This window comes from Colletotrichum tamarilloi (genome assembly GCF_030869305.1).
Source record: "Colletotrichum tamarilloi strain Tom-12 chromosome Unknown Scaffold_7.1, whole genome shotgun sequence".
Taxonomy (NCBI): domain Eukaryota; kingdom Fungi; phylum Ascomycota; class Sordariomycetes; order Glomerellales; family Glomerellaceae; genus Colletotrichum; species Colletotrichum tamarilloi.
This window is the reverse complement of record NW_026849390.1, coordinates 1243720-1258225: the sequence shown is the minus strand read 5'-3', so window position 1 is coordinate 1258225 and position 14506 is coordinate 1243720. Positions and strand designations below refer to the sequence as shown.

Here is a 14506-nt window from a genome sequence, read left to right as displayed (position 1 = left end):
GCTGTCCATAAAGACAGACCTAGTGGAATAAAGATACCCGCCGCGATATGCGACTTCACGAATGCTTCACTGGGTACGAACATTGTAATCAGACACGCCTCGTGTTATTGTCTCACTCACTAGCATAAGATAGCATGGGACGATGGTCTTGGAATAAGAAGAACAAAAAGTAGATAAATCCAAATCCATGGGTATCAAGAACAGGAACCAAACTCAACGACCAAACCCGGGATCATGCTTTCTTGTCCTGAAACTGAGACGTGCCGAGCATTTCCCACTCGCTGTGATACGTCAACTTCTCCCTCCATCTCCGCCCGACATCGTACACATCTTCCACAGCCCTGGCTACTTGCTTAGTGGGCTCTGTGGTCTGCGTCTTGACGAACGGCTCGGGGGGTTGTCGCTGCAGGAGCCGCCACATGTCCGACTCGTACTCGCGGCTCGCCTTTGCATCTTCGGCCTCTGCATACGCTTCCTGCGCCAGCTCGTTCCTGATCCTATTCTTCAAGGCTTCTCTCGTGCGATGTGTCTCGGGGAAGTCGTACGCGGAGTAGACGAGTACCTCGTTAGCCTCCTCGACGGCCTCGCGTTCTGCGTCGTCCATGATTGCAGGTGCCTCATCACTCGATTCTTCCAAGACGGAGTCCTCATCATCTGCCGAGTCCGACATTTCGTCTTTCTCGAATTTGATCTGGGGTGTCGGGAAGCTCTGGCTCGGATGCTCGGTATCCACTTCCCTGCGCAAGACGCTTTCCACGCGGTCATATGGCATTGGCTCCTCATCCTCGTCGTCCCTAACATCTTCGGCATCGTCATCGCAGATGTGAAGTCGTAACCTCCGTGCACATGTTGTCCAGAACTCGTTGCTGTTCTGCTTCATACCCAGCGATGCGACTGCCGCCTCAACGTCCTTGCGCCTGACCAGATTCCTCGTCGATGGTTCAACGTGCTTCCTGGCTCGGATCCGGGATTGCGCAATATAAAGTGTAGTGAGGACAATTTTCTTGGTGACAGAAACGAGAAGGGAGTGGAAATCCTGCAATGCCGTTGCTCTGATCGTTGGCGGTTCCTCGCTAACGTACTGCCAGTTATTCTCTGCATTGGATGCGTTCATGAAGATGCGCTCGGGAAGACGAAGGAAGCTCTTCACCCGAAGGACCTCGGTGAAAGACAGTCCGTGATCGCTCGCGAAGGTCGGGTCCTTGTCCAGTCCGTGGTCGCCTTCGATGCGTTTCGCGAGCTCCAGGTTGATGTTCCAGCACTCCCCCCACTTCTTCTGTTCGACGAGCTCCTCGTGTCGTTCTTGACGGAACGAAAGTGCGTCGGCTGCTTGGTCGAGCGCGTGGCAGCATAGCGGACTAATCTCGAGGGCTGCAGGGTAATCTGCTAGATGTATTGGCTTGTTGCCTCCGTCCTGCTCTTTGTCCCTTCCCTCAACAGCCTCTTGCAGGAGGAGGATATACTGGCGGACTTCGATCTCACTCTTGGTCTGGATCTTGGCCGAGATGCCCGGTAAGTCGTCCTTGCCGAGTCTCGAGAGAGCCTCGAAGAAGAGCTTCTTCTCGTACGACGTCCAAGTTGTCAGGCCAATCTGCGAAGGGGGCAGATTATCGTCTCCTCCGAAAGCTGCGTGATGAACGACATCTTGGATATCCCCGTTCAAGAGATCCAAGTAGTTGTTGTTGAAGACGCCTTTGTGACGCTTAAGAACTGGTTCCACGATCTCATCTTGCGCCCGTCGCTTTTGTTTTGAGAGGCCTTCGTCTGTGCCACTTTCATCGTCGCCAGATGATGCGACGGAATATGCAGAATGCTGTTCCTGATGTTCAAACTTTTGCCGTTTTGGTGGTGACTTATCAAGGTCCTCAAGGTCATGGTCTCCTGAGTCCTGGTTTTGCAAATAGTCGTGATCTGGCCCCATGCTCATTCTCGTCTGAAAATCTGAAGTCGACGATTCGGCCTAGGCGGTGTGTCGCGTACATGTTGTGATGAGAGCACCAGCATGTAAGAATTTTTGCCTCATAGAAGCCGAGTCCTGCGTTTTGGGTTCCAGGCTTGATGTGTGCTATCGGTGGCTGCCTCGAAGATACATGAGGTCTCTTAGTTGATATGAGATGAGCGATGCCTCAGTGTTGTAAGATGGAAGATTTCCCAGCATTGCGGACCATAGGTTCCTCCTTGTGTGACTCTAACAGGCGCGCACCTAAGATTGCTGTGTGAGTGTTACCAGGAAACTTCGGGTACATCTAGGAAAGTACTATCTAGGGAGTGTGGGGATAATTTGTGGCAATCGATTGGAGCAATTGCGCGCCCCTTGCTCTCCTGCACATCCAGGTTTCCGCAACGGCGACAACCAACTACACTCATTACCTTACTTTAACGTCCTTTTTCATGTTTAACTTCTTCTAGAATGGAGGCCATCACATCATGATACCATTTGCCACACGGAAAATCTTGACGCCTTCCTTCAGCGTAAATGAATTGAGACTTCCCATTCTCATCAGAACCTCCGTTGAGAGACATGTTCCCTATGCTGGAGCACGATTCGCGAGCTCTCGGATACGGCTGAGAGACTATCAAGAAGAATGTATTCAATCCGTGCTACAGTCCCTCAAAGATGGACACAAGAGATTAGGGATTTCGCTGGCTACTGGTAGTGGCAAAACGGTCAGTGCCTGAAATGACGTTTGATGATTACAGGCAACTAACAACTTCAGGTTATCTTCACCCAGCTAATTGAAAGAATCCAACCAAGGGAAACCATTGCCACGCAGACCCTCATTCTCGCTCACAGGAGGGAGCTTGTCGAGCAGGCGGCAAGGCACTGCACCAATGCATACCCCGACAGCACCGTGGAGATCGAGATGGGCTCCATGCATGCTTCTGGCGCCGCAGACATCACCATTGCCAGCCTACAGAGCCTTACGTCCGGGGACCGACTCAACAAGTTTGATCCGAAAAGATTCAAGCTCGTGCTCGTCGATGAGGCGCATCACATTGTAGCACCAGGTTACATGCGAGTACTGCGTCACTTCGGACTCGACAGTAAAAAGATGGACTCGCCGTCTTTGGTGGGCGTTTCCGCCACTTTTTCTCGATTTGACGGCCTCAAGTTGGGCGCCGCGATTGACCAGATTGTCTATCATAAGGATTATGTAGATATGATTGGAGACAAGTGGCTCTCAGCTGTCATGTTCACCACCGTGGAATCGACAGCAGACTTATCTAGGGTCAAGAACGGTGCAAATGGCGATTTCCAGCAGGGAGAACTATCGAGGGCCGTCAATACGGACCAGATCAACGAAATCACCGTGAGGAGCTGGCTGGCCAAGGCATCCGAACGGAAATCGACTCTGGTCTTTTGCGTCGACCTTGCGCACGTCGCTGGCCTGACGCAAACATTCCGCAAACACGGCTACGACGCAAGGTTTGTGACAGGAGACACGCACAAAGTCGAGAGAGCCGAGATTCTCGAGGAGTTCCGAAATCGGAAGTTCCCCGTGCTTGTGAATTGCGGAGTCTTCACAGAAGGAACCGACATCCCAAACATCGACTGCGTCATTCTTGCTCGTCCAACACGATCTCGTAACCTTCTGGTGCAGATGATCGGTAGAGGCATGAGGTTACATAAGGGGAAGTCCGACTGCCATGTTATCGACATGGTTTCCAGTCTCCAAACCGGCATCATCACTACACCAACGCTTTTTGGTCTGGATCCGAGCGAGCTGGTTAGCGAAGCGACTACGGCCGATATGGAGAAGATTAGGGACAGGAAAGAAGCAGAGAAGCTCCGTCAGGACCAAGCTTATTCTAATACTCCTGCGCTTCAATCAACTACGCCCACCAGATCGGTCACTTTCACTGACTACGACTCCGTATTTGATCTGATCGAGGACACATCTGGCGAGCAACACATACGGGCCATAAGTCAGTACGCGTGGGTCCAAGTCGGCCAAGATAAGTACGTCCTCTGCGCGCCAAACGGATCCTACATTCGACTATTCAAAGCCGGCGCCCAGACCAAGACCAGTGACGATGAAAGCAAGGAGCAGCTCCTGTGGCAAGCCGTCGAAATCCGCTCGCTGCCCCCAGGCGTCGCCAAATCCCCCTACTCCGCGCCTCGCGAGCTCCTCCAAGCAGCAACTTTTGCCGACGCGGTCCACGGTAGCGATAACTACGTCTCCAACTCGGAAACCTACCCTCACACATTCGTCCAGCGCTGGCAACGCTGGCGCAAGGGCCCGCCCACGCAGGGACAGCTCGACTTTCTCAACAAACTCCGGCTCAAGGAGGAGCCCCTGACGGCCGACGACGTAGACAAGGGCAAGGCGACTGACATGATTACCAAGATCAAGCACGGTGCCAAGGGCCGGTTCGCGAGCCTCAAGACGGAGAAGCGGCGCGTCCAGCGGTCTCACGATAAAAAAGCACAGTTGGAGGCGAGGACGCGGCAGGAAAAGGTCTCTGTTGGACCAGTTGCTTCTTGATTCGATGTTCTATGGTTGTGAGACTGGGGACTAGGCTTCTACATGGGTAATCTAGTTGTTGTGAGGTTCGAGGGGGCTGTCTCCTGCTAAGGGGATTGGGGCATGACTCTTGTAAGATTACAGCTTTTGGAGGGTTATCGTCTGGACCTATGCCGGCGTGCATGTGTAAACCATAGAGCCTTGCAACAGAGAGATTGCAAGACGGGGAAAATTTGTACAACATTCTTGGGAATATACAATCTGGGGAGCATCTGCTGAGACTGACCGACTGTGATGCCCAAAATGTTTGAAGATACGTCCTAGATCGCCATTGCCAACAGCACTTCGCGTCAGAAAGGTACCATGGGAAGTAAGGGGGTTCGCCAAACCGTTGGCTGTGCATTTGGTCTCAATGTTAAACCGTGACAGCTGTTTCTTGCCAGTCGAACGCAACTCATCGATTCAAAAATCGCCTTTCGTGGTCCTCTATGTTGAAGTGATAACCTCACAGCTCCAACTGCCATCAACAATTACACATCACACAGAATAAGGAACAGTGGTTTGAATGACCATGGGTATCGTTGCATTTCAAGGTCAAACTAAAAAAAGGCCTGCAGGTATCCATACGGTTCCGTCGTCATCTCCCGCTTGCAGTTCAGTCAGCCGCTGAATCTTGCGCCATACGGGCTGCCGCCATAACAATTTTCCCTTTCACCGCCTGGCGGACTTGCTGAGCCAACCCACACACTGAGAGTATAACGGCCTATTTCCATCTCTTCCCAATTGACACTCCTTGCTGGCCTCAGGACCTCGCACGCCCTTACTTTTCAACTCCTTTGGCGGCAGGAGACAAAATCTTGTGCGGGGCTTGACCTATATTGAATAGATCTGTAGAGGATTGCGAGACCTGGCTGCTGAAATATCAACATCGAGTTATGGGCGAAACCATGTGACCCCTCGACCTCTCGCTTTTTCGATTCCCCTGTGACCGTGGTCGCCAGGAGCGCTGAATGCATAAACAAACAAAGCCAAACCGCAAACAAGGTATCTTTTCTTTTTTGTCCTCCGCCTTTTGACTTCGGGGGTATAAAGAGTGGACGTTAACACGTGCGATAGCGACTATCGAAACCCGCAAGACTAAGAAACTAAATCAAGTAAAACAAAGTACGATAAGAGCAACAGCAGCAAAGCAAGCAAAACAATAACTTCGGCCGACCGATGCATCGGAAGCAACGTTCCGGGGGTATTGTACGCCAGGGTATATCCAGCCGGGGTATTTTGCACGTAGTAGATTTTCTAAGACGGGAATCTAACGGAAAGGTCCGATGGGACCGGGGTATCCAGAATTCGTAGAATGAGACGTAGAAGGGCGCCCGCTGTCGCCGGACGCTCGAGTGCTGTGACGTGGCGTAACGTCACCAGGTTGGGGAATGGTCAGCTTGTCAGAACCATTCCCAATGGGGCGGTGGGCCCATGGGTTGTCGTCGTCTGGAAGATTAACGCCGCTATCGTTCCAGGGGTTTCTGTCCGCATTGAAGCTGCGGGTAGATTCGATCGAAATAAGAGAAGACTTGGACACATTGCTAGATCCCTTGAAAAAGTTGGCGTGGGTCGAGTGGGAGCTGTTCTTGCGGCGGTCCAAGAAGGACGAGATGGAGGTCATGCTGCCAGGCTTGCGAAGACGATCAAAGATCGTGCCCCGCTCGCGAGCAACCTCCCCCTCGAAGGCCGCCTTGGTTGGGGAATCGGCGGCGATGGTGGCCGGAGCATGTTGGAGAAGCTTCGAGTCAAAGTACTGAAGCGAGTCTTCGAATGAATCGGACTTGGGCCGGGGGATTGAACCCTTCAAAATGGTCACCTCAACGCCAGCAGTAGCAAATTGAGCAAGAAGGAAGTCGATAGCGTCACGCAGGCCGCCGGCATTGTTGCGAGTAAACGTCCAGCGCAAGGCGAGAGCCGGCAAGCCATCCTCAGAATCAGCATCCTGATGGACAGTGACCTCGACTTCGTACTGCGTCTTCAGTTTCGGAACAAGGTCGTGGGCGAAGCTGGGTGACTCAAGGAACTTGATGAACTCAGGGGTGCGGGTGAGAACCAACTCATGGTTGTCAGGAACCATGCCCTAGACAGAGTGTTAGTATGAGAGATCCAACTGCAAAGGTCTCAAGTGGGCGTACCAAAAATTCATCGACGCAATGAGGCACCTGCCACTGTGGGCCAGTCACAGTGACCTCATCGCTAGCCTGCTCAGTGCTAGGGAACACAATCTTGCAGTTGTATTTGCCCTCGAGCTCGTCAATCTCGCCGAGACGAGCCAAGAGCTGACGATGATACAGGCGGTCAACATTGACGATCTGCGAGGTATACTCGGAGTCCTAGAGGGAATCGATTAGCTTGGCGATTAAGCGTACTGATATGGTCAACTTACGGCTCTGTCGACCATTTCCAGAATCTCGTTCTTAACAGCATCGAGATTCTGGGCGTTCCTGGCTGGAGTGCGGCAAATAACGTTGTCGACCTTCACGTCGTCATCCTCACGGCCCATTCCTCCGCGGTCCATGGCGTTGGAGAACTTGACAAACACAGAGTGCTTCTTCATGATGCGCTGGATATGCTGTCCTCCAATGCCGATAATTCGCTTGTGGTACTGATCGGGAACGTGGAAGGAGATGGAAGCAGGCATCTCCTGTTCGACAAGCGTGAGCCCCTGCTTCATTGAGTCGTAGCTGGCAGCCATGACATCAATGTTGAAGTTATACTCGTTGAAGCCATCGAATATAATCTGTACACTGCTCTGACCCATGATTTTATTAATCTTGCCATTTTTCTTGCCACTCACGAATTCCTTGTGCTCGTTGGCGAGTTCAATCTTGACGCGAATCTGGTACTGGGACTGGACAAGGAATTTGATCTCAGACATGACCATCAAGGCGGCCTTTACGGCATCATCAGAACCGGTGATTGAGAAGTTCATCTTGTCGAAGGATAAATCGGCATCCGAGTTGGCACAAACATCACCAAGCATAGTTCTGACGTCGGCGGGGTTCGGAAGCTGGCGGCTGTCGGGCTGTTGGATCCACCATGCTGCGCTGTAGAACTGTCCGGCCTGTAGAGTATCATTAGATTTGGGTGTTCGTCGTGTTCTCTTGCATTACTTACCAAGGCCATGACCTCGCGGACGGTGCGCTCAACATGCAATCCTTCGCTTCCCTGGACACGAACCATGTTGCGCTGGCTTGCCAGAGGAGGGAACAAGATGTAGGTGCCATTGGCTTCAAGGATCTTGCGAACTTTATCGAGACGGGTAAGCAAGATACTGTCAATTTTGGCCGGCGAAATGGTGACATCCTTCATGTACAAGCGGATGCGGGAAACGGTCTCGTGAAGCTTCTGCTTGGCAAGCTCAATGGCCTGAGGGCTCTCGCCCGTGATGAAGATGTCTGTAGGGTCACGGCGGCTTGCTCCAGGCGGGCAGTATCGGTACATCTGGGAGAAAGGAGGCGGGAAGTAGATGGCAGTGCCAGTCGACGACTCAATGAGCTTGATGTTCTTTCGGTGGCGGCCGCACACAAGCTGGTGAATCGACAGGTCAAGCTTGGTGGCATCGACAACTCGGCCGAGCTTCAATACGGTTAGCGAAGTGAGACAAAATTATGCTGTTGATTGGCCAAGCTTACCAGAGTGTCAATTTGGATAAGCACACGGGCCTTTGCATGCTCGACGGAGAGAATATCACCGTAGAGGGCTACTCGCCATCTTTGGTCTACACGCATCTCGGCATCACCCGTCATGCCATCAACCACGGGTGTCAATTTGGGTCCCAGCAAGAAAATGTCGACCCCGCAGTACTTGGAGATGTAATCCAAGGTGTCCGTCACTTGCTGCTTCAAGGCACCAGCGGTCAGGTCACAGACAAGGTGGCCCTCAACATCAACAGTCGTACAACGCTAGATTGACACGGGTTAATCCACGGCCCAACAAGCCCATCCGTATATGCAAAACCTACCAAGACAGTCTGGTTGTCGTTCAAAATCGTCTCCCTGCTCTTGTTGACCATTTCCGGAGTTCCCGACAGGCACACAGTAGTGACCTGCTGCCCCTTTGCATTCTTGGGGGTCGTTGAGATGACATGAGCCTCGATCTGGAAAGGGCCATTGGTGATGTCCTTGCAGACCTTGCGCAGGTTGGCAAGATTCTGGGTGTGGACAGGCAGCTCGTGAACCTGGACGTCGTCGGCGACGTCCTCGGGGTGGGTCCAGCGCAAAACGGCATCGTCAGTAGCGTGAAGGATATCCTCAGTGTTGGGACCGGCGAGGTCGGAGGCGAATGGCACATTGAAGGAATAGTGAATGATTGGCGTTGGAGCATCGAGAGGCTGAGGCGAGCTTATTGAAGCAGCCTGTTGAGGAACTGTATCTCTTCTCGGGTTCATGGGGTTCATGGGCATGTTGGGACGACCCATTCCAAAGTTGGGGCTCATCCTCTCGGACCAGTGACGCATGTTTGCCAGTTTGTTCATATTGCGAGCTCGCAGAGACAGTCGTGGGGACAGGGAGGGGAGGAGGCCACAGAACCGGACCGCGAACGACAATTGAGGGTATCGAAACACACGAAGGGGGGCAGGGCAAAGGAGAAAAAAGGAAAAGGGGGGATGAAGAAAAAAAAAGAAGAGGTGTCGCTTCTCGAAGCTCTCTCTCAGACTCGGTGAAGGGTCTGCAGAGAGAAGATTGCTGGAGAGAAGAAGATGTGTTGGATGGGTGTGTGAGAGTGGAAGAACTCAAGAGAAGAGGAGTCGAGAGATTCAGAATGCAGCGAAAGATGGTCATAGGTGCCCGTGGTGGTCAAGGCCGCACTGCAGCAGGCCCAGGCCAGACCAAGCAAGGCATGGCATGCCATGGCAAGGTGGTCCGGCCACTCCCAGTTCCCCGTCCCAGTCCCAGTCCCAGTCCTAGGTCAGGGCTCCACTTTGGCGGCCAACCAGCCAGTTCCTCGACTTTTAGTGGTGTGTGGCCCCTCTCACTAACAGGACACAAGGGCTCCTCCCTCCTCCAGTCCCAGATGTTCCCCGTCTCAATACGTAGGTACATGCAGAGGTACATCCGCGGCGGCGCTAATGTCGTGGTAACGCGAGGTATCTTCCCATACCCACCCTGTCTTTGGCCCACGGACGCCGGACACTGAGGTGGTACACGCTGAACGGGGCCCCTGTTGAACTGAAAGTGTGCCAGTCTCGATTCCCTTCAGGCGAGGGGCCACTAAACTTTCCCCCAGCGAAACCACCAAACCATCCACACAGCCCACCAGCCAGGGCACATCACCTCACACATCGGTCACAAGATAGATTGAGCGCAGATCGGGTCCAGCAAGACCCTTAACTCAGTTCATCTCGGGCTTTTCGTGTCCTGTACCTACCTTACTGTACGGATCCATTACTCGGGGAGCTTGGCTGTAGAAGCTGCTCAGGTTCCGGATAGCAACACTGTCTATGGAGGGGCAATGGAAGAAGCACAAGGTTGCTACCACCACCAAAGAATGAGATACTTGAACTCACAAGTTGCCGTCAGCATGCCATTTGCTAGCCACGCATGGAGTGAGGAGTGTGATGTTTCTTCCTGCACTCAACGGCCCCCAGGTACTTATTACCTTAGTTATTCTCAACCAAGTCTTGGTAAGGTACCTCCGGCAGGTAGCAAAGTGACACCCTTGGAGGATGTACCCACACACGGCACACCCTTGCATTTGGGATTCGCTCACTCATAGCGGCCGCAGTCCATTGAGCTGTCGTCACGGCGTGGTAAAGTGTGTGACAGGGCAGGGACTGTCAAGGTTGACGGGAGTGGGCCGATGCCGTCGGGGCCCGGCCAAACCGGCGGGATGTAGCTCTGAGCATTCTCTTCTGCGAAAAGGAACCTCCCGTCTGTTAGTGCAGCCCTGCCTCAGCTTCCTTGCACATCCTCCACTTCTCCTCATTCCACCTTCTTCCACCACCCAAGACTAAGAAATTCCGACAGAAATTCAAGACTGGCGTAGGCGTATTCTGCACCCAATCCAGGTTCAACATCACACCTCGCAACTTCATATTACCACAGAATATTACACTATACCAATACTTTCAAACTTAACAACTGCTCAGTGCCTTAACATCTCTACGAAAAACTCGAGTCTCCCATGTATCGAGCGTTGGGGAATTGGGAATGCCAAGGTGCGACCCGGCTCCTTACCTCCGTCCGCCATCCCCCGCTACTTTACCTTAGCTCGCCAGGTATGTGCGTTGCCGGCGAAGCATCGGAGTCTTGAGTGGTTGATGATGGAAAGCGCGACATTGCAATATGAGAAGCACGTTCATCCTGCGGCAGCTAAAACATTGAAGCTTCCCTACTCGGCTGGGTACTAAACCGTCGTCATGCATGGACGGTGTGCTTTACTCTCATACGCACCCGGTCTGCATGCCACGCGCTGAGTACCATTTCAGAGGCACATATCAGAGACATGCGTGCAGACCTTCTTAACACGAGCGAGAGGAAGCTTCCGACTAGGGGCTGCCGTCCCGTAACGCAACGCAAACGAGGGAACCCGAGCAAATTATCCTCTACAACCAGAGTAGAGCGACAATAACGCGTAAACAACCTTGAAGAGCGAAGATGCGGCTTACGACAGGTAGGTCATTCGGTTGCAGGTATCCAGGGCCCCGAGTCTGGTCCGCCGGTACGCGTACGAGCAATTAGGCTGTGTCCAACTACCTATGCCATCTCTTCAGGTCTGTGTACGGTAAGCCATGTCCGATGTCCGGTGATGTCTTCTGAATGTCTACCTGACCTTCAGGTGAGATCCCTAATTCCCAAACCCTGTCCAGGTACCTACCGGGCTTACTTTGCCCTGGACGCAAACAAGCTCACTTACCTTGTATTTGGAGAGCGAGCAGTCAATATCGCAATCTCCCCATCCTCAAGCACAGCCTCAGGGGGACTCCCCAACTGACGTATTGCTCCTACCGCTCGGAGACAACAGGGGTCCCGAAGCCGCCACTGGCAGCCAGGCATTTTTCATGTCAATGGCCGACTCACTGAGCAATAATCAAAAAGCGCAACGGATGAGCAGAAATGCTTGAGAAAAGGGAGCTTCATAAAGGCCTGGTATGTTGTTGCTTCGAGAGGAACGCCCAGGCCTTGGTCTGCGCTCCTTCCGCATCACCTTAGTAAGGGACTCGGGAAACGTGACCTGGACGGGCCCGCGGGTACTCGGAAGGCCGGCCGATATAGATGTACTTTCAAGTACATGTCGCTAGATGATGAGCGGGAAAGCACTTTCGACTACACCAACCACTCCCGAACACCCAAGCCCTTAGTCCAGCTCCAGCACTGGCCACCACTCTCACGTAGGTACACCTACTAAGAAGCGGCGTGCGGCGTGCCTGCACAGGAATGGAACTTGTCAAGCGGCGAGCCCAGACCAACAGCGGGCTATCAGATGCTGCTCTACATACGAGAGCCTCCCAGCGAGACATACTCTTCTTGTACTTCTCCTCGTCCGGAGAGATATGCAAATACCAACGAGGCAAGCAACATTGGACGGACAGGCGTCATTTTCAGCGCTTTTTGAGCCAGGCAAGTTTCTTGGCTCCTCACCTTGAGGTCAGAGGCCTGAGAATGGGATAACTTCCCTATCTGTACTTACTTGAGCTTCGTCAGAAGCTCGATCACAGACTAGGATTTTGTCTGGCTGATTAGGGTCTAGCAAACGCCCCACCTACTCACATTCACGTTCTCTCGAGTCCCCAGTCTTCAGTCGCCAGCGCGTTGCACTGCCCACCGCCCACGGTCGATGAGACCCTCCCTCGTTTCGCTCAGGCGATCCTGAATTCCTAGTGCTGGGCACGCGCGACTGACAGCCAACATGGGTCGATCTCTGCTGCCTGTCCCATCATATACTGCGCGTTGTTGCGGGATGCATCATCGACCAACGCCTAGGTCTTTGTCAACTTCATGTCCACGCATAGCTTGAAGCCAAGAACGGCACATGAGTACCGCAGACCGAATACTGCAAAACACAGCTTTCATTACCATCTGCGGGAGGCTACGACTCGAGTCACCACCAGGCCAGCACAAGTTGTTATGGACGTTGCTTGTTCTAATTGGCTTGTCATCGTCGTCATGATATCAGTGTGGTCAGCGTTTCTGCCGCATCCTAACCCAAAGGCAACCCTTGCGGAACCTAACGCAGTCTGGTGTGAGGCTGACAAAGATTCCTATTGTCCTCATTCTCCAACATCGAACACCAACTTATATGACCCGGGAGCAATGCAGGTCTGTTAACCGGTGACAAGTAGACCCGGCTTCTCACTAGCCGGCAGTCGTGTTACCAGCGCTTAGTCGGGCGACTTCTGACCGCCGTTGAGCCACCCACGACGTTGACTTTTCCAGCATATTTCAACAATCTTCATCTTCGTGATAGTAGTCCGTACAAAATATAGGTTACTTCAGCACGCTCCCGACTCAAGTCCCGACGATTTTGGTATCGACTACTGCTTTTACTCAAGAATGCAACCCCCTTCCTTGCTGCAAGTCCCATCTGGAAAGAGAAAATCGGCCGGGCGCAACAAAACGAACACCGCGACTTCCCAAACGGTCACTCCCCGACGTGTTGGAGCTTCAACTGAACTTTCGCATTTTGCCTTGAGGTTGGCCAACATCCCTGAACCCATGGACCAACGCCTTCCGCTTTGCGTCTCGAATACTAGGCGTGGCGTAAGGGAGCTCGAGCCTCGAGCGAAGGCTTCCCGAATCCCACCACGCCATTCATCCACGGACCACAGCCGTCGTCTGGCCAGTTACGGTCACGGAGAATTGGTCGTCTTCTGCTCCAATTCTTTGGCTCTTTGATAGGGCTACATCGGCGCGCCGGCACTTCACAGTGTAGTCCTGGCCAGGGCACTAGTCATTGGCTTCACTTGTTGCCCTCTACCATCGCTGGGAGTGATTCTTTCACTACTACATACTACAGGACATTACGACCTCGAACGCCATGTACAGCGGCGTGGCTTGATGAGGGCAACTGACACATGTCAAGCAAACACCACCACGATGGGTTAGGGCTTCCCTCGTAGACCAGAGAAAACCTGGTCCTGTCTTAGACGCTTACCCTCGATGATGTTCCCGAGACAGGGAAGATGCCTTTAAGTGTATCGTCGCCTGGAAACAGGACCAGGCGCTGGCACGAGTGTGGTTGCTTGATGTGCATCCAGCGAAAAAAAGAAGGTGCCCGCGCTCTACCCACAGAGGGCCGACTGCAGATGTGCGTCCCCCCTGGCGAATAGACTCGCAGAAGACGGTTACTACGCCCGCTCGAATGTGCGTTGGTTCCTGGTGCCGCCCAACGTTAGCACTGGAAAAGCACCTGATCAGTTATGATGAGAGGTCGGACTGGGCCCCTTTCAACGCCGATATGCAACGCGAACCCGGCCTTGACCAAACCACCAAACTAGCCGCCGTTCTCGCCGTCTAGCCTGGAGAAGGGGACATGTCGATCGATGATCCTGGAATGAACGTTTCAACCTCGAACTGTTCCTCCACACACCGGCACTCGGACCAAGAAAAATAAGTGCAACGACGAGCCATGCTGGTGTTCTCGGGGGGCGTCCTGGGAGCCAACCTGGCTGGCGAAATATGACTGACAAACCTTCTCTGGACGAGGCGCGCTGGTCTACGGTCACACACGTTTTTCTTTGCACCTATCCATGCGGAGCGAGCAGTACCCTGATGCAAGGGCTACGACGCTGAACACGTTCGTGTGCCGGACCCGCCGGAAGACGCATGTTGGGCAATGGGCCGTGGTTTAGAGTGTGCATCGGTAGTGTTGACCCCTCCCATGGATGATGTTTCCCTTTCTTTCCCCTGCCACCTTCTGAAGCGTCCCTCGCTATCAGTTTATCAAAGCAGCTAATCAAACAAAACCGGCTTTTGCTGGGTCGTCTATCTATGTTTGACCAACAGCACTTTGCGAGAAAAGAGGAAGAGACGGACGGCAGAATTTTAGACTTTGTC

At 53.1% G+C, this 14506-nt stretch overlaps 3 protein-coding genes across 3 annotated transcripts; 1 reads left to right on the top strand and 2 right to left on the bottom strand.

Moving 5' to 3' along the window:
• Positions 1–232: 232 nt before the first annotated feature.
• On the bottom strand, positions 233–1927 carry CTAM01_03338 (uncharacterized protein; the record flags this gene model as incomplete). The annotated part of the gene is made up of 1 exon (XM_060519374.1): positions 233–1927. The coding sequence occupies one exon, from the start codon at positions 1925–1927 to the stop codon at positions 233–235; it is 1695 nt and encodes a 564-aa protein (XP_060386373.1).
• A 500-nt stretch (positions 1928–2427) lies between these two features.
• Positions 2428–4487, top strand: CTAM01_03337 (uncharacterized protein; the record flags this gene model as incomplete). Its single annotated transcript, XM_060519373.1, has 2 exons — positions 2428–2667; positions 2718–4487. The coding sequence occupies 2 exons, from the start codon at positions 2428–2430 to the stop codon at positions 4485–4487; spliced, it is 2010 nt and encodes a 669-aa protein (XP_060386372.1).
• Positions 4488–5775: 1288 nt separating this feature from the next.
• On the bottom strand, positions 5776–8967 carry CTAM01_03336 (KH domain-containing protein; the record flags this gene model as incomplete). The annotated part of the gene is made up of 6 exons (XM_060519372.1): positions 5776–6588; positions 6644–6841; positions 6895–7572; positions 7626–8087; positions 8144–8413; positions 8473–8967. 6 exons carry the CDS (start codon positions 8965–8967, stop codon positions 5776–5778), a joined length of 2916 nt encoding a protein of 971 aa, XP_060386371.1.
• Positions 8968–14506: the final 5539 nt, after the last annotated feature.